The sequence below is a fragment of the Oryza glaberrima genome, chromosome 2 (assembly GCF_000147395.1).
Source record: "Oryza glaberrima chromosome 2, OglaRS2, whole genome shotgun sequence".
Lineage (NCBI taxonomy): Eukaryota > Viridiplantae > Streptophyta > Magnoliopsida > Poales > Poaceae > Oryza > Oryza glaberrima.
The window spans coordinates 5,688,514-5,711,563 of record NC_068327.1 but is presented as its reverse complement, the minus strand read 5'-3'; the positions used below and the strand labels follow the sequence as shown (position 1 = coordinate 5,711,563).

The 23,050-nt window shown below is 44.5% G+C and overlaps 2 protein-coding genes across 2 annotated transcripts; one reads left to right on the top strand and one right to left on the bottom strand.

The window, feature by feature from the left end:
* Nucleotides 1–14,453: 14,453 nt before the first annotated feature.
* On the top strand, nt 14,454–17,245 carry LOC127762966 (3-ketoacyl-CoA synthase 11-like). Its single transcript, XM_052287511.1, has 3 exons — nt 14,454–14,588; nt 15,202–16,517; nt 16,740–17,245. The coding sequence occupies exons 2-3, from the start codon at nt 15,208–15,210 to the stop codon at nt 16,987–16,989; spliced, it is 1,560 nt and encodes a 519-aa protein (XP_052143471.1). The 5' UTR covers nt 14,454–14,588; nt 15,202–15,207; the 3' UTR covers nt 16,990–17,245.
* A 94-nt stretch (nt 17,246–17,339) lies between these two features.
* On the bottom strand, nt 17,340–22,876 carry LOC127762967 (uncharacterized). The gene is made up of 7 exons (XM_052287512.1): nt 22,393–22,876; nt 21,290–21,425; nt 20,645–20,726; nt 19,612–19,787; nt 18,825–18,962; nt 18,600–18,739; nt 17,340–18,010 (listed from the first exon to the last, which is right to left on the bottom strand). Exons 1-7 carry the CDS (start codon nt 22,508–22,510, stop codon nt 17,772–17,774), a joined length of 1,029 nt encoding a protein of 342 aa, XP_052143472.1. The 5' UTR covers nt 22,511–22,876; the 3' UTR covers nt 17,340–17,771.
* Nucleotides 22,877–23,050: the final 174 nt, after the last annotated feature.

Genomic DNA, 23,050 nt, shown 5'->3' with positions numbered 1-23,050 from the left:
TACACTCTTGTTGCATCTTGATATGCAATGGTGATGTAGATAGTGCCTTTGTGTATTCCTACTTATTTGTCTCCAATATCTCATATGTGTGCACGGGCAGAGTATGTGGACTAGTTAGTTTGTAAGACTAGGCTTAGGCTTATCTCTAATATATGTGTGCATGCTAAGCAATGTATCTGTGTGTGGCAAGCAGATTTTGAGGGGAAATGGCAGGAGCATGTTGTAAATTTGCGTTAGGAACAAAATTTCAATATTTATAGTGGAAAGCTAACGAGTTTCACGATCTCATATGATGGAGTCTGCCCGGCCGCCAGCTGCTCATCCAAGTTTTGCCTATCAGTCATGAATATGTTATGGGTTCGTACACACGTAGCCAATTCACAATCTTTTGGGAGGTTCACCAACCCAGAAAAAAGAAAGGAATTCACACTCATTTCATTTCATACCTTTTCACCATTACCCACCCTAGCCTGTAGAGAGCTGACCACACATGCATATTGCTAATCATGCGTGTGAAGCGAAGCGAAGAAAACTCGTGAAACCCGGTGCAAAAGGAGTCGGCTCGTTGCTAGGTCTATGCTTTGCAGTGCAAAGGCCTCAGCCTGCGCTGTCCAGGCAATTGCAGGCCAATATAGTTTACCTTTTTTATTTTTGCTGGGAGGCCCAGTATAGTTGGAGCTAGTATTATCTTCTCTCATTTTCTCGGTTTCGGGAGCAATATAATTTGCCACTAGCTTGTTCATCGGCTGAGCTTTTTCTATTTTTGTGATTGATTGAAGGGGAAAATATCACCTTTTATTTCTGTTGGTGTTGGTGGTGTTATTCAAAAGATAAGGCCTGAATGATGCTTTAGGTCACCCATCTAGACATAGAGTTTGAATCACATCCATAAACCATAATATCATATATAACACGTCTCTCATCTTTCAAAACCAGTATTAATGTAATCCCAAGATAGTATTATAGACTGTTTCGGTTAACGTGACATAGATGTGACACCAAAAAACAAAAACAAAAAAATGAAATACCTTGTGGGCCCCACATGTCAGTGAAACAACATTTTCTTCCTCCTCCCTCCCCCCCCCCCCCCCCCCTCCGCTCTTTTTCCCCGTCTCTGTCTAGGTCCCCAGTGCATGCAACCGATAAGGAGAAGGGCGGTGGGCAACGGCCGGCAAGGAGAAGGCTGATAGCCGGTGGAGAGGAGCTAGGTGGTGGTAGCAACGATGATGTCACCGAGCTCGACCACCACAGGAAGGTCCTAGGATTCTCTGAGGTGCCCAGGGGAGACACAGCAGCACTACGACCACGAACTGGACTGGAAAGCGGGATTCGAAAAAAAAAAGGTATACACTGATGGCACTGTCAAATGGTCTGGTTTTACTTCCTCTTGTGAACCACAATATTTAGATGAAGTTTTTAGTACTAATAATTGGAAGGAAGCTATGGATGCAGAATATTCTGCACTTATGAAAAACAGGACATGGCACCTAGTTCCTCCGCAGGTAGGAAGGAATATCATTGATTGCAAATGGGTCTATAAGATCAAAAGAAAAGCAAATGGAAGCTTGGACAGATACAAAGCCAGGTTAGTTGCAAAGGGCTTCAAACAAAGGTATGGAATAGATTATGAAGATACTTTTAGTCCATTAGTTAAATCTACTACTACTAGGACAATTCTGTCTATTGCCATATCTAGAGGTTGGAGCCTACGTCAACTAGATGTACACAATGCCTTTTTACATGGAGTTTTAGAAGAAGAGGTCTATATGAAACAACCTCCAGGATATGAGGACCCAAAGTTCCCAAATCACATTTGCAAATTAGATAAAACTTTATATGGTCTTAAACAGGCACCCACCAGGGCATGGTGCTCTAGATTAAGCGCAAAACTACCTGATCTTGGTTTTAATAAGTCATCAAAGGGTAGATACATCCTTGTTCTTCTATAGTAAGGGAGATGTTACAATTTTTGAACTTATTTATGTGGATGACATAATTGTTGCTAGTTCTATATCCAGTGCCACCATAGCATTGCTATAGGATCTCATTAAGGACTTTGCTCCGAAAGACTTAGGAGATCTACACTATTTCTAGGTATAGAAGTAGGAAAAGCTGAGAATGGAATAGTGCTAACTCAAAGAGAAATATGTTTCTGATATCCTTCATTGAGTTGGAATGCATGATTGTAAGCTTGTGAGTACTCCTCCACTTACTTCAGAAAAACCGTCAATAAATGAAGGTACTCTCCTTTGTCCCAATGATGCAACTTAGCATAGAAGTATAGTATGAGCGCTACATTACTTGAGTCTAACAAAGTCTGATATTTCATTCTCAGTTAATAAAGTATGTCAGTTTCTTCATTCTCGAATAGTTGTGCACTGGACAGTTGTCAAGAGAATATTCAGATACCTCAAATACACTTTGATGCAGATTGGGTAGGAAGCCTGGATGACAGGCGCTCAACTAGAGGCTTTGCAGTTTTATTACGCTCAAATCTTAGGGGGGTTGCTAGTGCACGCGTATGCGCTGGTTGATTAACTAGCGCAGGGTTAGCCATCTAGCACAGCCGAGACAATAGCACGGTCACGCATCATTAGCGCTAATGGTAGTGCAATATTATGCTAATTGTAGTTTTTATAATCAAAATAAATTGAAAAGTTTTAAATATATGAGTTGAAAGTTTTAAAAATTTGAGTTGATTTTTTTAAAAAAAATAGCTTAAAAGTTTAAATTTTAAATTGAAAGTTTTCAAATTTGACTTGAAAGTATTCAAAATTTGAGTTGAAAGTTTTCATTTCGAGTTTAAAGTTTTCATAATCTGAATTCAAAGTTTTCACAATCTGAGTTGAAATTTTTCAAATTTTGAGTTGGAAGTTTTATTTTTTTATAGTAAGTTTTAAATTTTATTGGATATTTCAAATTTTACATCTATATTTTTAAGCTTATAGTGAAAAGGAAAACAATCTTAGGTAGAAAAAAGGAAATATTAATTAAGATTGTGATTATCAAAAATTAATTACGTAATTGTTAAGTTAATCACATTTTTTCTCCCCGAGTCCTGGGCATGTGCGCGTGTTGCCGGCTGAAAAAAGGAAAAGCAACAAGAAAACATAACGTATGGTTGTGCATGGGCCTTATGGGCCTAAAACGCGCGCGGGCGAATTAGCTTTTCCCCAAATCTTGCATCATGGAGTGCAAGAAAACAAGCAACGGTATCCAGGTCAAGTACCGAAGCTGAATACAAGCATTAGCAGATGCAACAGCTAATGCGAAAGTTTGTATCATGTTGTTACAAACTTTGTTATGCGGAATTGGCATTAAGGCACCACAGACTACAAGGTTATGGTGTGATAATATTGGAGCAAAGCACCTCTCTGCTAATCCTGTATTTCATGCACGCACAAAACATATAGAAGTGGATTACCACTTTTAAGAGAAATAGTATCGCGTAAATTGCTTGAGATAGAATATATTTATTCTAAATATCAAGTAGCAGATAGCTTTAGCCTTCACAGTTCGACCATTCGAAGATTTCAAGAGCAATCTCACCATCCGAAGTTTAGATTGAGGGGGAGTGTCTACCATCGAACATATATATATGTAATCTCTTGCGCAGATTCATGCGCCATCAGTGTAGTGGAAGATGGTATGCGGATGTCGGACGGAGAGGGTACCCAAACGATTAGTCGGAATATGATCGATTAATCGGAATTTAACGTTTGCGCAAATATATGTACATAGTTGATAATAGTTTGCCTTTTTAGGAAGGAAAATATAGGATATGACATTAACTTCACATCTATTTAAGATACTTTTTCTTGAGACCTATTTGAAATTTAAACGAAAGATTAACATAAGATGTTGCACATCATATTACATTTGGAAGAAGATTAGATGGAAAGAACATGTTACTGTGACCTACGGAAAATTTGGAAGTGCAAATATACAGCTCTATACTAGAGAACACAGTAATGGGTAGGATTAGGGCTGGACCAAAAACTCGTGACTTGTTAGCTCGCTCAGCTCGTGGTCATCTCGGCTCGGCTCGACTCGGCTCATTGAAAATTGCTAACGAGCTGAGCTAGGTATTTAGCTCATTAGATATAATGAGCCAGCTGCGAGCCAAACGAGCCATCAAAACACCAGCAGCCCAGGAGGAGTTCAGGACCTCAATACAACCCAACAAGGCCCATTAGCCATATGGCCCATCAGAGCAGGTACAATAGCAGGCTATAAACCAGCTGCAAACATATTTTAAGAAGATAAATGAGGAGAGAGAAGAGCAGCGGGCTATAGATTTATAGCCAGCTGTAGCACGGACTCCAAGATGCAGTGTGTGTATTACAGGTGGGACCATGTATTAATAGTGTAGTATGTAACTATTGTATGAATGAGCTATTAGATTGGCTATAGATGAATTGGAGTTAGTAGTTGGTTACACTATTAAACTTGCTCTCATGCGACCTTCCACCAGCCAACCCTAGGTCAAATGGTCAGCAGACAATAGGGAATCAATGCACAACGCATTAGACATCGATCTTTCTCCAGTTCTCCCAATGCGCTGCCACCCATCTCTTTCTCGTGCTCTAGCAATGTGGCGCCGGCATGCCGCCCATCTCCTGCCAAGTTCCAACCGAGTGAGCAGGAAGCCAAGTGGGTTCCATGACTGTCGGCGGCAAATGATGAGCCTTAGCGGTGGCGGACGTGGAGAAGCTTCCTTGGCCAAGGTCGATGGGTCGCCGGCCATGGAATGGAGCCAAAAGCGGCCGGTGACGACGGAATTGGTGAAGTGAGGACTAAGGAAGCAGGCAGTTGAGCACTTGAACGAGAACACCCTGGCTAGCATCTAGCCATCTTTTTTCCAAGATGTTTATTCTTGCATGTTCTTGTCGATTCCACATTTTTCCTTTTCAAATCTGGAATATTGCTTTCATTTTTGTTGCAGTATAGTTTAATCCGACCACTCAATTGGATTTGTTTTGTGGTAATTGGTCAGTAGCATATTCGTTATGTGATATCATACCAACATGTGAGAATTTGTTGTTTTTCTTTCCAATCTCCTGAACATTCGAAGGTTTGATGTTTCTTTCCAATATGTTTAACATTGAGGCTGTGAGCTTCTGCCCTCTTCGTCATCCGTTCCTGGGAGCTCGCCTTCTTCCCTCCCCATTGCAGGCCACATCTATTCTTCCTAAGCTCGCGAGCTAAACGAGCTGGCTCGAGCTTCCAAACGAGCGAGCCGAGCCAGCATTTGAGCTTGTTACGATAACGAGCCGAGCCGAGCTAGCTCGTTAGCCTAACGAGCTGAGCCGAGCCAGCTCGATATCCACCCCTAGGTAGGATTTTTGTGGGCTGGGCCATGTGATAACGGTGATTATATGGCCGATTAGTCAAAAAAAAAATAATCCATTAGTCGCTAATTACTGGGTTTACACGTTCACTGGGTTTACGCGTTCTTTGCCGATTAATGAAGCCCGTATCACCTTGTCGTGATGGACCGCTCACTGTTTCTGAATTAACGGACGCATTAACGGCCGTACTATCCGTTTTCCACAACACTAGCGCCATCATTAAGAGCAGGTACAATAGCAGACCATTAGCCAGCTATAAACATATTTGAGAGAAGAGCAGTATGCTACAGATTTGTAGCCAGCTACAGCGTAAACACTAAGACGCAATGTGTGTATGATGCAATATGTGTATGACAGGTGGGACCATATATTAATAGTATAGTAAGCAACTATTGTATGAATTAGCTATTAGATTGGCTATAGATGAATTGGAGCTAGTAGTGGGCTATACTATTAAACTTGCTCTAACACGCCATCGTCTCATCGTCGACGTTCCACCAAAACTCCAGTTTTCATCACAATCGTCGCAATCGGTGCAGCACAAGTGCACCACGCGTCCATGTCGCTCTCTCCTCCCTCCAATGACACAAGCAGTTCATAGCTTATAGTAGCAAAAAGAGCTTATAGTAGCAAATAGACAATCTCCTCCCTCAAATGTCACAGGTAGGTCCGCGCTTATAGTGATAGTGGCATAGAGGCACACAAACAAAACAATGGATGGAGTTGATGCAGATATTGTCTTTCCTAATTCATGTTTATTTGTCTCCAATATCTCATATGCATGCACGGGTAGAATGTGGAAAAGAGGCACGCAAACAAAACGATTGATGGAGTTGATGCAGATACTACCTTTCCTAATTCCTATTTATTTGTCTTCAATATCTCATATGCATGGACGAGTAGAGCGTGGACTAGTTAGTGATTAAGAACTAGGCTTAGGTGTATCTCTGAGAATATCCATAAGAAAAGAAATACCGAGTAGCAAACAAACCACATAACATATAGATTTTAGAGGCTTTCCAAAATATCTTTCTCCTTTATATCTATTTGTTTGGCTTTGTGTCAGCTGATTGGCTGCCCTTATCATCCTTTAGTTGAGCGACACGTGGCGAGATACAAGCGACGAAAAGTGAGGGAGTTGATGCAGATATTGCCTTTCCTATTTCCTGTTTATTTGTCTCCAATATCTCATATGCATGCATGGGTAGGGTGTGGACTAGTTAGTGTTTAAGACCTAGGCTTAGGCGTAACTCTCATATATGTGTTATTCATGCTTGACAATATGTCGCAAGAAGATTTTGAGGGGAAATGGTAGGAGCCTAAGAATGATGTTGTAAATTTGTGTTAGGAACAAAATTTCAATATTTATAGTGGAAAGCTAATGAGTTTCACAATCTCGATCATACGATGGAGTCCGCCGGCCGCCAGCTCATCCGAGTTTTGCCTAGCAGTCATGAATATGGTATGTTTACATACGTAGCCAAAATTCATGATCGCTTGGGAGGTTCACCAACCCAGAAAAAAGAAATGATTTCACTCATATTTCACTTCATACCTTGACCGTCATCCACCCTAACTTGTAGTGACCATACATGGGTATTGTTGATCATACGTGTGAAGCGAAGCGAAGGAAACTCATGAATCCCGGCACAAAAGGAGTCGGCTAGCTAGTTGCTGGTACTGTGCTTTGCAATGCAAAGGCCTCAGCCTGCGCTGTCCAGGCACTTGTAAGCCCAATATAGTTTACCTTTTTTTTTTCTCTCTTTTTGCAGGGAGGCCCAGTATAGTATTATCTTTTTCTCATTTTCTCGGTTTCGGGGGCAATAGAATTTGCCACTAGCTCCTTCATCGGCAGAGTTTTTTCTATTTTTTGATGGATTGAAAGGAAAAATATCACCATTTATTTTTGTTGGTGTTGGTGGTGTTATTCAAAAGATAAGACCTGACTGATGCTTTAGGTCATATGTGGAGTTTAAATCACGTCCATAAATCATAATATCAAATATAGCATGTCTCTCATCTTTCAAAACCATTACAAATGTAATCCCAAGACAGTTATTGTAGACTGTTTTATTTAACGTGACAAAATATTCCTTCTCTCTCTCCCCCTCTCCGCTCTTTTCACCATCTCTATCCAGGTCTCCAGTGCACGCAACCGACGAGGAGATGGCTGGTGGGCAGCAGCCGGCTGGGAGAAGGCTGATAGGCGGTGGAGAGGAGCTAGGTGGTGGCAGCGACGATGATGTCACTCCTGGGAAGGTCCTGGGACCTTCGCTTCCGTCTCGCTACCACGGACCTCTTCTGCCCAGCCTCCTCCACTCCTACCTCTCTCCGCCTAGCATCCAAATCCGTGCGTCACTCCTCACCATCGGTAGTGTCGACGAGCGGCCACAGTAGAGCTCAGGCATGACCACTACTCCGGAGCTCCACGGGGGTGATAATTGCAACGAGCGGCGGGTAGAAAGGAGACCACTGGCGAGTGGCGGCTGGTGGGTATAAGGGCAGCCACCAACAGGAAGATGGGCGACACGTTACATTCAGGCCAGTACCCCTTGACGCCATCTTCCTCCCCCGTTGTGTCCTCGAGGCGGACACATCGCCAGTGTGCGGAGGTATGGTGAAGGAGGTCTAGTAAGCGAACGTTCGCCAGTGGCCAGTCGCGCGAACTGTTCCCATGACCTTTCTTTCATTCGTGCGCCTTAGGGCATTAGCAGTGCGCCACCCATTTTGCGGAGCCTAGGGTTGCCACGTAGGACAAAGACACAAGAAGAATAATACTTTGCCACAAGTCTCATAGTGCTATTTAGCCTCAAACAGGAGCCACACAAATAAAAAAATCATTTCTCTCTCCCTTATCCTCACAGTCGGCTCCCCACCTAGCCCGCCCGCGTCACGCGCGCCTCTCTATCTCCGCCCGCGAGCCGGATCCCCTCTTCTCTGGCCGCCGCGCCTCCCCTTCCTCCTCCGGGGCAGCGGTGGTGCCAACCCACCCAGCTGCGGTGTCGAGCGGCGCGGCGGACGACGGCGGCGGCACAGACGGCCCGAGCGGTGACGCCGACGCCGGGTGGCCCATACGGTGACAACGCCAGCAACAGATCGGGAGCTCAATGGTGCTGGTCAGCGGGGCGGCTCCCCTCCTCCTCCTCTTCTGGCCGTCGTGGATCGAGGGGCAACGCGGCCGGTGGCGAGGCTGCTCGAGCTTCTCCCCTCCTCCTCCTCTTCCGGCTGCCGTGGATCGGGGTGGCGAGGGACGGCGAACGATGCCTCCCCTCCTCCTCTTCCGGTCGGATCCCCATCCATTCGGCGCCAGTGCCACCTTACCGCCGGATCCCCACCTCGGCGATGGCCTCTGGCGGCTCGGGGGCCGACGGGCTCGGCGAGGGACGGTGGACGCGGATCGGGCAGCGAGGGACGGTGGAGCTCCTTCCTCCTCTGGCTGACGATATCGGCGGCGTGGAGCGCGAGGATGACCGTTCTCTATCCTCCCTCTCTCATCCTTGACACGCCGTGGGTCCCACCTGCGACTGAGGAACGCGTGGCCAAAGCGTGCTACGCATTCCGGGGAAGGCCGCGCGGAAGGAGTACGTGGCACCGAATATTCGATTTTGGCCAAACGCCACACAAGCGCATTGTGAATGGCCTTACCACGCCTATGCATGCAAGACATGATCACGTGGGAGTTGCTTCAAGATTTTTCCACACATAGAATGTTATTTAATTTTTCTGTAATCACGTTCACATATGTTAACGGAGATGGTTCGTTCACAATGGATGTTCCTATTTTTTAATTTTTGAAAAATATCATTTCTTTAACTCTTTTTTTCTCTATTGAATTTTCTATATTACACTTTCTAATTAGATATAAAGTTGTTTTTATATAGAGAGTTTATATGCATAAAGTATTTATATATAATGTTTATATGTGTAAAGTTTCTATGAAAGGAGTTTATATATATAAAGTTTCTATAGAAAATTTATATACCACTAAATTTGCAAATTGAAATACAAAATATATTAAAAAAATATTCGAATAAAAAATAACCTAATAGAATGTCCCATTAACCAATCACACAGTAGACATATATAATTTATGAAGTCAAGCTGAAAAGGCCCAGACACACGACTCGTGAAATACTCGCGCTTTTGACAGCTCCACGGACTCACGGTAGGCTAACCAAAACAGGGAACTTTAGAATCCGTCTCGCCATGCGGTAGAAAAACTAATTTTGAATCTGTTCGCGTCTCGCGCACGTTTGTGCAGTACACTTCCCCGGTATGGTGTCACTCTCATCTCCCCAATAATTAACATCATGTTCACCATGTTTTTTTTCTAATTGAGGTATTCCTCCTTGTTAAGGTAATCTTCACATAGATTGATGAGTAGTACACATATAATATTTCTCACTAATTTTATCGCAATAGTGTCGAGAGATATCAGCGACTGGAGCTGAACGTGCTACAATATAACGAAAATATGGCATGGGCAAACCAGAGTCTAAGCCCACCACCAACCAACAATGAGTGGGGTGTGACTGAGAGTAGCGAGAGGATGAGTGGTCGGTCAAATCTTGTCCACACACATGTGTAGCATAAAAAAGTAGTCACAGTTATTCTTTATAGATTAAAATTTCAAGCATGATAAAATTATGGTATAATAATTGAGATGAAAAAAATGAAGCTCTAATCTTTCCAATTTACTAATAAGTAACAACATCTTCACAATAACAACCAAATAAAGATGCTTCCACCTTTCAACAACTCCGTAACAACATCTTCACAATAACAACCAAATAAAAATGCTTCCACCTTACCACAAGCAAATTAATTTTAATTTCTAACTAACGCTCTAACTAACAGAGTTATTGCTAGCAAATATTTTGGTAATGTAACAAATAGGTGAAAGCAGATTGTTTATCTTCTATTGCATCTTGTTATCTAATGGTGATGCAGATAGTGCCTATTTTCATTGCTATTTGTTTTTCTGCAATATCTTATATACATGAGCAGATAAATTAATTTTGTCGCTCCAATTTATTTTCTCTGGTATATGTGTGAATGGCAATTGCATATGTGGCCAGCAGATTTCGAGGGAAAATGACAATAACTTGTGTTAGGAGCCAAATCTATCAAGAGATGATTACTATTTATAGTGGAAAGCTGACGAGCTTCCTCATCCAAGTTTCGCCTAGCTGTCATGACTATGCTATGCGTACACGTAGCCAGTACTCATGATTATTTGGGACTTGGGAGGTTGATCACCAACCCAAAAAAATGATTTCACTCATTTCATGCCTTCACCACCGTCTGCTCTAATATGTACTTTCTCCGTCCTGAAATATAAATCTAAAAGGAGATTGGACATAATCTAACATTTAGATATAGATATATCTACACTCATATTTAAATACATTATACTAGGTTGTGTTCAATTATTTTTTAGATTGTTATATTTCAGGATGGAGGGATTACTACCTACGAGGCTACGACACATCTTTATTGCTCATACCTGTCTCTACAAAGGTCTCAGCCTATGCTGTCTAGGCAATTGTTGGGGCCCAATATAGTATTTTCTTTTCTTTTCTTTGTTAAATACGTTTACTTTAGGTCCTCCAATATGTCGTCGAGTATAAACTTCGTCCCTTAACCAATATATCATGTATAGCCAACTCACGATATTGTGCCAACTTTAATTCCTAGACAATACAGTGACCGGCTTTGACTAATGTGGCGAGTGAAATCCATGAAGACCCCACATGTTAGCAGCCACTCTCTCTCTCAGTGCGCGCAGCACTGCCGGCCAGGCGGACGCTGAACGAATACGTCTTTGTTCAAGCGTACTAGCGCGAGCACCACCGCCGCGCAGCCGTCCCCCACGGCCGGGGCCCCAAGCTTTCGCCTCCATGGCGACGAACACGCCGTGCTGCAGCAGCTAGCGCGCGCTAGAGCCACAGGTTGAACCGACCGACGGACATCAGCCGCACCTCGAGCTCCACCAGCCGAGCGCAGACCGTAGCACCCACACATCCGCATCCGGCATCCGCATTGTCTCTATCGGACCGCAGGGCACGCCACGTTCTCCCGGTTGATCCACGCCTGGATCTCGCCGGCGACACCGCCAGCCACGCGCGCGATCCCTCTCCTCGCTCTGCACCATCTCCACCTCCCTCGTAAGCACCCACAAACCCACGAACACTAACTACAAGGAGCTGCAAAACCGAGCAGTGATTTACCATCGACGATGCCGTCATGCATGGGAGCAAACAGACCCTGCGGGGCACGGGCGGCGGGGATATGATGAAGCCGGCCGGCAAAAACCGAATCGACAACGAGAGCACACCAATCCACGCAAGCATCCGACGCACAAGCGCGTGGTACGCGGGGCCTTCATCGTCACAGTCGCCCAGCGGCAGCGGCCTCCACCCTTCGTGCGGCATTGCGTAGTGCTCGCAGCACACTGAGGAAGTCGTCCTCCTCCTCCCAACGTGTCGGCGGCAGCGATGAACTCGTCGACGGCAATGCCCATATGTCGATGTCGTCGGTAGATCCTGCTCGCCACCGGAGCCATCCTACGATCCCCCATCCCTCCTTCTCCGCCGCCCACACCATGTGGCCTCGCGCGCCACACGCAACGTCTGCTCTCACGCCGGCAGCGCCCTTCTCCCGGACTGACGCCGCCGAGGAAAAGGGAGAGAAACAGAGAAATAGGGGAATGAGAAGATGTTACTTGCATGTAGGGTCCACCAATTTTTAGTTTTTAGTTAAACTGAATTTGTTTGACAAGTGGGTCTCATGCTAACTCAACCACCACATCAGTCGAAACCAGACACTATATTGCCATGGGATCTAAGATACGCCGGTTTTACAAATTGATAGATACGTTGTAACTAGTATTGCGGTTTTAGGATGGATTTTAAACTCGCTGACCCTGAACTTATTCCTTTCTTTTTCCGGGTAGGCTCAATACAATTGGCGCTAGTGTTATGTTTTCTGGTTTTCTCGGTTTTGGTATAATAGAATTTGCCACTGGCATGTTAAGCACGGCTGGGGTATTTATATTTTCGTGAAAAGAAAAAAAAATTATATTATTGTTGTTGATGAAAGATTAAGAACTGAATGACGCCAACATGTACGAAATGGTAGACCCAGACACATATATACATTTATTTTCAGAACGCAAACCAAATATGTAACGATTCCTGTATGTAATATGTAACAGTAATATACTGAAAAAGCATGCACGTATGGGTGCTCGGACGGTTTAATTACTGTTCATCAGAGTTTCCCCGTACGTATTTATTGCTAACTATATCTTTAAAGTGGTAAGAGACATATTCGCCCGTAGCAAAAACATCGTGGTGATTTCGTCACAATTTCAAAACATATTGGCTCAATCTATATATTCGTCTCTAGCGAAATATTCGTGGTGATTTTATTAATCTCAAAACATAATGGTTCGGTCTTCTATAGATGATCATAGTGTTCGTATGGCTGATTATACACGCGTGTTTGTAGTGTGCTTTAAAAAGAACTAACGCACGCACACACGAGAGTGCTTTGCTAATCTCCTCGAACACGTCATCGATGCCTCTCACGGAACGGAGGCAAAAGTATCGCCGTCAGTCCGTAACGGCCGTGACACGAGGCGGACGGACGGACGGACGGACGGATCGGTGGTCAATGCCTGGCTGACCGACGCCGTACAATGAACCTTCGCCTTCTAGAAGCTATGTGTGGCTCAACTCAATCAAGCGGGACGTCTCGTTTGCGGCGTCGTCGCGCGTCGAAATTTGCATGCCATGCACGTGCGATATCTGGCGCCCGTTCTGATCCGATCAGGCCGGTCGGTAGGTAGCTTAGCTCAGCTACTCGATCGCTGACGAAGCGCACCGCACCGCGCGCGCGTGAGTCACCACGTACGCCGAGAACCTCAGCTCACATGTACACGTAGGACTCCGTAGCACGCGTCGTGGTCTCATCGGCATCTAGAGAAAAACCACTATGGACTGGTTTTGGTCACGCGCCTGTGGTTTTCATTACTCCCTCTGTCACGTAGTATGAAAAATTTTAGATGGAAGTAATATTTTTATTACTATAAACCTGAACAGGAAGCTTAATCAGATTCCTGGTAGTAAGAGATGTCACATACTTCAAAATCACGGAGGAAGTAAGATTTAGATTTTATCTCGATTTTTGTTAACACGTTTTCCAAACTACTAAACGGTATATTTCGTATAAAAATTTTCAGACTTGCTAAAAAGATGACATCTTTTTGGGCTGATCTCAGTCGGCTTTAATGTCCATCCGATTGCTCCACGCGAGACTACGTGTCTTCGGCTGTGCCTGTTCACGACCATTCGATTTCCTCCTAATCATATCCTATAAAGTAAGGGCTGCATATGCTTTTGTTTTATAACTTTTCCAATGTAAAATTTAAATTTATACCCCACTTACGTCTCACTTACATATGTAATTATTATGTAATTCTGGGACTTACATATGTAATTTTTAAAACTTACACTATAAATATACTAAACTTACATATGTAATTTATAATGTAAATACACACCAACTATTTTCTTGGTGAAAAATATGACGCCATAAATATAAGCTACTCCCAAAATTTTCTATATAAAAGTTGTTTTACAATATTAAATATATATATTTGTCAGTTTGTAATAATTAAAATTTAATTAATTATATGCTAATTACTTTCTCGTTTTACGTACACCAACTTTTAAACACCACCAAGTTAGGCAACTGGCACGTTCCCACTCCAAACCCTTCATCCGAAACTAAATAAAACACAACAAAGTTCATTAATGTTTTTCATCGTTTCTGTTCTGAAAATTTCATCGTTTATTAATCGTTCGTAATTCGAATTATGCTGGGGACAAACAAAGAAGAAAGAAAGAAAGAAAGAAAGTACTGTAACGTCGACGTCGATTGGTCAAGGCGCCTCACGATTGTCAAGAAGGCATGAACCTTCCGCTCCTCCTAAAGACACCGATTCCACGTTTTCGCTAAGCCAGAAAATCGCCGTTTTATTCCGCGTCTTTCCGGTCTCCTTTCCGAGTCGCCTCTCGCCGACGCTCTCCATAAATACGAGCCCCCAGTCTTCTCCTCTCCTCCTACGTGCAACCGCTCGCGAAAAGCCAGTGCGACACAGCGGCGGCGGCGAGATCGTCTGCGTCTTCTTCGCCGTCGTCGTGGTCTCCGTTCTGCTTCGTTTTTTTGCCGGTACGGTTTCCAAGATCTCACCTCTCTATCTGCTGCCTCGTGATCTCTGCGTTGAAAGCTCGTTGGTTTCTTCTTCTCCCTATGCTGTTCGTAGCCAGCTAGCCATGTTCTTGGGTTGTGAATTTTTATTAGCAGGGTAAATTTTAGGATTTGATTTTTAAGTTTGTTCCATCTTGTTTGGAGTAGTGATCTCTTTTTGAGATTTATGACAGCTTTGACAAGGGAAATGAAATCAGAGATTTTATTAGTATGTGGTGCTCCACCACGAAGTAACCAGTTGGCCCTTATTTTGTCTCGGTCTATTGGTCCAAGCGGACTAAAAGACAACCAATAACTCAAAGAAAATTCCCATTTTTTTGGGTTAGAGAATATTCATTTCTGTGAAGTTTCCTGGTGCTTCTTCAGTTGTGATTCATCGCTGTTCTGAATGAAATTGAATTCTTAAAAAAGTTTAAGCCAGTATTATTATTACCAATAACTTACTGACATGAGGGAAAAGATTGGATTTCTTAGTTTCTTGATTTCAAGAACGAATTCCACCCCCACCCCCTCCCCAAAAAAAAAAAAAATCCACTTTTTTTTTCTGACAGATCTGCGTTTCCCCTACCAAAAGGTCTCCATGGACAACAACGCCGAGGCAGCGAATGACGGCGCCGGCGCCGGCGAGCGGCGGCGGCTGCCGGACTTCCAGCAGTCGGTGCGGCTCAAGTACGTGAAGCTGGGGTACCACTACCTCATCACCAACGGCGTGTACCTCCTCCTGACGCCGCTCATCGCCCTCGTCGCCGTCCACCTCTCCACGCTCACCGCCGGCGACGTCGCCGGCCTCTGGTCGCACCTCCGCTTCAACCTCGTCTCCGTCGTCGCCTGCACCACCCTCCTCGTCTTCCTCTCCACCGTCCGCTTCCTCACCCGCCCGCGCCCCGTCTACCTCGTCGACTTCGCCTGCTACAAGCCGCCGCCGGAGCGCCGGTGTAGCCGGGACGCTTTCATGCGGTGCTCCAGGCTCGCCGGATGCTTCACCGCCGCCAGCCTCGACTTCCAGCGCAGGATCGTCGAGCGCTCGGGCCTCGGCGACGACACCTACCTCCCCGCCGCCGTGCTCCGGGAGCCGCCCAACCCGAGCATGGCGGAGGCGCGGCGCGAGGCCGAGGCCGTCATGTTCGGCGCCGTCGACGACCTCCTCGCCAAGACCGGCGTGAGCGCCAAGGAGATCGGCGTCCTCGTCGTCAACTGCAGCCTCTTCAACCCGACGCCGTCGCTGTCCGCCATGGTGGTGAACCACTACAAGCTCCGCGGCAACATCGTCAGCTACAACCTCGGCGGCATGGGCTGCAGCGCCGGCCTCCTCGCCATCGATCTCGCCAAGGACCTCCTCCAGGTGCACCGAAACTCGTACGCGCTCGTCATCAGCATGGAGAACATCACGCTCAACTGGTACTCCGGCAACGACCGGTCGATGCTGGTGTCCAACTGCCTCTTCCGGATGGGCGGCGCGGCGATCCTGCTGTCGAACAGGTGGTCGGAGAGGCGCCGGTCCAAGTACGAGCTGGTGCACACGGTGCGGACGCACAAGGGCGGCGACGACAAGTGCTTCGGTTGCGTCACCCAGGAGGAGGACGGCGAGGGCAACGTCGGCGTCGCGCTGTCCAAGGACCTCATGGCGGTCGCCGGCGACGCGCTGAAGACGAACATCACGACGCTGGGTCCCCTCGTCCTGCCGCTGTCGGAGCAGCTCCTGTTCATGGCGACACTGGTCGCCAAGAGGCTGCTCAAGATGAAGAACGTCAAGCCCTACATCCCCGACTTCAAGCTGGCGTTCGAGCACTTCTGCGTGCACGCCGGCGGCAGGGCGGTGCTGGACGAGATCGAGAAGAACTTGTCGCTGGGGGAGTGGCAGATGGAGCCGTCACGGATGACGCTGTACAGGTTCGAAAAACACGACCTGATTCGAAGTCTCGTTCATTCTAATTATTTGATACTCCCTCTGTTTCACAATGTAAGTCATTTTCATATTCATATTGATGCTAATGAATCTAAATATATATATTTTTCTAGATTCATTTACATCAATATAAATGTGAGTAATGTTAGAATGATGAAATAGATCATTTTCTAATATTTACGTCTTTTCTTTTTTTCGCTGTATAGGTTCGGGAACACGTCGAGCAGCTCGCTGTGGTACGAGCTGGCGTACAGCGAGGCGAAGGGGAGGGTGAGGAGGAGGGACAGGGTGTGGCAGATCGCGTTCGGGTCCGGGTTCAAGTGCAACAGCGCGGTGTGGAGGGCGCTCCGGTCGGTGGACCCGGAGGAGGAGGCGATGAAGAAGAACCCGTGGATGGATGAGATCGATCGGTTCCCCGTGGTTGTTCCCAGGGTGTCCAGGATTTCAACCGACTGAACTTGAATAGATTAATTTGGTGCTCCTTTGGAATTGGCACTTTTGTTAGGTGGATGCACCAAGGTGATTACGGATTGTTGGGTTTTGTGGTACTTGCAAATTGTTTTTGATCTTTTAATCTATTGTTAGGGTAGGAACAGGAGTGTGTTGTTGTGTCTGTCTTGTGGTTGTACGTTCACCACTTCAGCTTGGGTGTGTGATCAGTCCTCCAAATTTTCTGATTACGGACCAAATTTGGCGAATTTTGATTGGACGACATCTTTTGTGTTTCTTATGAGATATGACGCTCACCTCTAACCTGATTGTGGCACAAGAAAGTCTTTGTGTGGTTGGTTATCTTTAATCTTTAGTTGCCCCATATGGATTGATTTGTATGGTTATAACGGGATAAGTTGGCTCTAGCCGTTGCAGCTTTGCTGGTTTAGAGCCACCCAGCTACTTTTTAACACAAACAATAATGCAAACGAAATTATAATTTTTCAACCTTTTGGCATTAGATATTGGCAGTGACTATTGGAGTTAGAAGGCCTCATACAAAATTTCAACCCCCCCCCCCCCCCCCCCCCCCGCGGCCTCTCTCTCTCTCTCTATCTTCTTTTGGAAATACCATTGCTGTTACTAAAACCCACCATTTTTCTCAAGGCTGCAGAACCACCTGGTTCGGAAGGATACCATCCATCAAAGGGAAATTGGGAAGCAAGACAGGCAACACCAGCTTTGACAACACAAATCTCAAACCATCACATTCCCAGGCATGAATCAAAGCGGTGCCGCAATATTATCTATCCCTCAGGCTGGCCGTCCTTGGGGAGGTGAAAGCCTTCGATCTTGCGAGCAGCGTCACTCACCGTGTTGACCTTCAGCTTCCCATTTGCATTCGGCGGCGACTCTTGCTCGTCACTGGTAGCTGGGCCCAGCTGCCAGATTCGGATGGTTCCATCCTCTGATCCTGATGCATACGAGTCGCCGCCAGGAGCAAACCGGACGCAATGGACTGGACCGTGGTGGCCTTTGTTGCAAGCTGTTCTCAATAACAACAGTTAGGTGCATAGCTTCTAAAATAATAAACTTCCGTAACGATGACATTGAATGAACAACAATTGCATCAAATAGGGACTTAGGGAGTAGGAAATTTTATTTGTTATCATTCCATAATTTAAACAAATAGCCACATGTTAAAACTCAACCAGGCATGCGAAAGGGAGAAAATGGATACAGAGGACCTGCCCACCCGGGTTCAAGTCATACACATGCACAAGTGTGGTAGGACACACCCAGCGACTGCGCGTTAGCGTGGTGTGTGCCCGATTTGTACTTGCAAAAAAATTGGATCATTTAGCATTCGTACTTCCTGAGAAAGTCATCACAGGTCAAAATAATAACAGAATGGGCTCATTGTGGGTGGCAGGCCAAAACAAAGCATAACCTACCATGCAACGATTTCTAGGGCATGTACAACTCCAAAAACTTGAAGAAGTTGGCATCATTAAGAAAACCAAATCAATTACTTTTGCAGGTTCCCATAAAAGGAATTAGTTTTGCAGGTATAATCAGAAACAACTGTTGAGCTCAAACATTTCATTTAAGCCTCAAAAGTAATAAGTACTTACTTATTTCTTCACCAGTGAAGAAATCAAAGACATGGACCCACATGTCTTCTCCACCAGCAATGAATTTGTTCCCATACTTTGGTTCAAGAGAAGCTGATTCCACATTGCATGGCATATTATAGCTCTTAACAAGTCCGAAGCTGAAGAATAACCAGGAAATATTTTAATAAATGAGCTAATCCCAATTAATACCACCAACAACGCTTTGAATAGAAAATATCTTACTAATTTGCATCCCAAAATTTGACACTGGAACCATCAGCTGTAATGATGTACCGGCCATCTTGGCTTACTTCTGCACTAGTAACAGTAGCCTTGATTTCAAGAGTTTGAGCAATTTTTCCACTCCTTACATCCCACAACCTATTCAGAGGCAACAAAAAGTTAATCAAAGAAGAGAAAATATATACAGCTAATTACAATCTACTAACGTTTTTTAACATATTTTATGCTTCTTCTAGTATTACATCTTTAGACAAGATCCCTTGGAGATAAATAGTCAACCTCATTGGTCAGATCCCTACATGCCAGTTTCTTGGAGTCCTGAACACATGTCCCCAAATGGATTCACACACTGGTTACTTTAGATAGGTTTGCTATTTAAAGAGAGAAGATTAGGGTTTGCTTCCTAGAGAAGAGAAGAACTAAAACTTGCAAGTCTTAATAATGAAAAAAAATTAAGCAAAATTTAAAAGGAAATGACATTCAAGGATGTAGGTGTTACCCTAGGTGCTAATTTTGTTCTTGCAGTTTACAAGGTCCAACACCCACAAAATTTAAAAGGAAATGACATTCAAGGATGTAGGTGTTACCCTAGGTGCTAATATTTTGTTCTTGCAGTTTACAAGGTCCAACACCCACAAAATCAGAACAAAATGTGGACTCTGTGGGCAACAGTACATGTCTGTCTTTTTGTTACTGTAATCAAACTTCTACACCACGACAGTAATCATAACAGGGAAGGAAAAAAGCAACCCTAAGCTAGGAAAAAAAAAAGGAAATTCAGACACACCTTACGCCACCCATATCAGTGCAGCAACTTAATATAGATTGGTCACTATGAAGCCAAGCAACAGTTCTGACAGAGCCAGGAGATTTGTCAATCTCTCTTGGGGCTGCATCTGGGCGATTCATATCATATATACGTAAAATTTTCTCAAGACCTCCAGTAAGTAACAGGTGGGTGTCCTGAAAGAACATTAGCATTTTAATCAGGCTTCTCTATGAATGAAAGAAAACTTTGACCAGCAAAGTGGAAATTAATGACAAAATAGGCAACAAACAGTGTTAGACAAAATTATTCTCAAGGATTTAAAGAAAAATCTTCAAATGATTTATTAGGATACATTTGCATGCTTACAGCTGCTTTGAGATGGTTTCTATAATCATCTCAAAAAAATTTCAAGTGTGTGCGCGTGCGTGCGTCATCACTTAGAGCTTAAAGGCAATGTTTATCAACAATTTTGTGCTTATTCCAAGAGTGAACCAGAAAGATGACATAAAAGTCAAGGAAAGTTGCAAGGTACAATTTTTGCATTCTAAAAACTAAGAGGTCAGAACGTTGCAAGGCTGCAGATCAACAGGTATCTAATATCAATCACACCTGTGTTTTGAAAAGATTGTTGCAATGACCAGAAATGTGCAGATTGATAGTTCAATAAACACTATCTAGGGCTGGTTCGTATAATTTGCACTCAAAAATCAATAAACATATAATAAAGTTGTCGCAGATGTATTTTGTTCCCTACAAAAATAGGATTCTAGGTCTAGGTAGTGAAACTAAGCTAATAGAATTCATGTCACTTCATGCGGCCACATGTAATGTCAGTCTGTCATAATTGACAATTTGACATAATCAAAAAATCAATAGTGAATATGAAGTGGTGGGTGTTTGCAGGTTAAACCCAAAAAACAATCACCATTGCTCTCTGCATACTGAAAGCAACCAATTGGGTAATGATAGCAGGAAATGAAAAGATTTTATTAAGAGAGAGGAGAGGGTATGAAGCTTTAAAATGGTTACAGTAAGTCAGGGAGAATATAACCTCAGAAAAAGCACATGCACGAACAATGTGCTTGTGTTCGAAGGAGTGAAACTCTTCACCAGTAAGTGCATCCCATACTTTACTGCAAGGAATTTAAGAAAGTTAAAACAAACCCTCAGTAACAGAAATAGTAACATTCTAGGGACTTTGCTGCTTTGGTTCCTCTGAGGAAAATGCCCTTTCGCATCATCACTATATAAAACTTTGTTTTTTAATATTTAATGGGAGCATACTAGTTTGACATCAAACTAAGTAAAATGGTCTGTACCATGTATATTAACATGTCGGAACTATCTAGTAATTGGTTAACATTTCCTATCAATGGGAGCATACCAGTTTGACATCAAACTAAGTAAAATGGTCTGTACTATGTATATTGACATGTGGGAACTATCTAGTAATTAGCTACCATTTCCTATCCACTCAAGTCTCCAGGAAACAACAACACATAATATTTGTCAATTTCCAATACCACCACAATGGATAACATGCCAGCATTTATATCCTAGCAACACTACCAAGAACTACACTAGATAACAATCAAGTGATCATTAGATGCTCACTCCGGAGAAAAACTCATTGCATTACACAGAAAGAACATATTTACAATTAACACCAATGCAACTTAACAGGCAAGAACCATACGCTGAGAAGTCAGCAGAACCAGAGGCGGCACGTAGAGCATTGGTGTCAAGGCAACAGCTCCAAACAGCACCTTTGTGACCTTCAAAGGTCCCAATCCAATCTCCAGTATCACCATTGCGAATCATTGGGTTTGAGTCTGGAAAGAAATGAAAGATAACATCAATCAATATCAATGACATAAAGAGTAGAAGAATTAATCCAACAAGAAGTGAAGCATATAAATGGAAGATTCTAACAGCATTACTTTCCACTGTATGGTGTCAAGTCTCAGGGGCGGGGAGGGGGAGTACACTTCCCTAGACTCTGTATCCAATATCCACAAGAAGCGAATCTACCAAATAATAGCAGTGCAGTGGCCGAATTTATTTAATGCTTAGAATTCGAATTATCGCAGTGGATCAATTTATAAAAAGAGATCAATGTTGCTGTTGAGATAAGAGTAGCACATGGGATATCAAGCTAAAGGTTGGCAGGAATTGTTGTTGAGATTAACCCAAAGAAGAATTATAAATTTAGACAAAAAAAAAATAAACAAAGCATAAGCATAAAAATATCCATTTCTCTTTAAGGAAGAATTTACTCCCTATGATACATTCAAGCCGGGCACAACATCATACCGGTCCCTCATCTTTTTTATTTTTTATTTTGCATAGGTGAAAATCAGACCATCCAAGTAAATGGATGCTGTAGACATGTGAACAACTAACAGATGGGTCCCATGTCTCAATGACTAGAGTGTATGTTCAGGTTTAACCTTCGATGCACTTTTGATGCATCACATTCAACGTATTCTGTTACTTGAATTCAAAATTTCAGGTCATTGAGCTTCTTACTAAACAACCTGAACTATTTGACATGGTCAATCTGCTTCAGCTACCGACAATTATTTATGGTCCAACCTCAAGGGCTCAAGCAGCGCCTACTGAAAACCGACACAAAGCCGAGCTGCACCAATCACATTTGCAATACAGCATACCATTATCTATCAGGCGCCGTACTACAAAACAATCGCATTGCAACGCATCGGCCTCCCAAGTCCCAACGAATCCAGAGCAAGCAATCAGAGCAAAGCAAAAATCGTCAGGGAACACGCGCGCGTTTACCCTTGCTCGCGCTGATGAGGAAGCAGCCGTCGGGCGTGACGGGGCTGTAGAAGAGGTCCACCACCGGGCGCGAGTGGCCGTGGCACACGAGCGGCACCCCCGCCTTCTTCCGATCCATCCCCACCCCGCAACTCCAGACCACCACCACCCCCAAAACCCTAGCCCTACCAACCGCGCGGCGGCCGCTGCTGCCTATAAAACCTAACACGGCGCGGCGCGGCGGAGGTAGCGCTAGCCCTAAGCTCCGATCAAACAAAAAAATGGCGGAGGATTTAGGGAGGGAATCGATGGAGCGGATCTGCGGGCGGGGTTAGATTGGTTTTATTGTGGTGGGTAATCACAGCGATGGGGGACGGAGAGCCGGGGGGAGGAGGGGTTTATATAGCGCGTCGGAGATGGGGTGCTCCGGTCGCCGCGCTCCGGTGGGAGTGGGAGTGGGAGCGTCGAGGGGAGGAGGAAGACGGACGGGGATGTGTGTGTGTGTGTGTGTGTGTGGAGGGGAGGTTGTTTTGTGGCCGTTGGATTTTGATCCGGTGGTAGAGGGGCTGTCTTGTTCCTTGATTGAGGACTTGAGGTAGGGCATCCGAATGGGACGAGATTCTCCTGACTCGGTGCCACTGACATGTGGGCCGCCCCACTTTTGATATGTTCTATATGT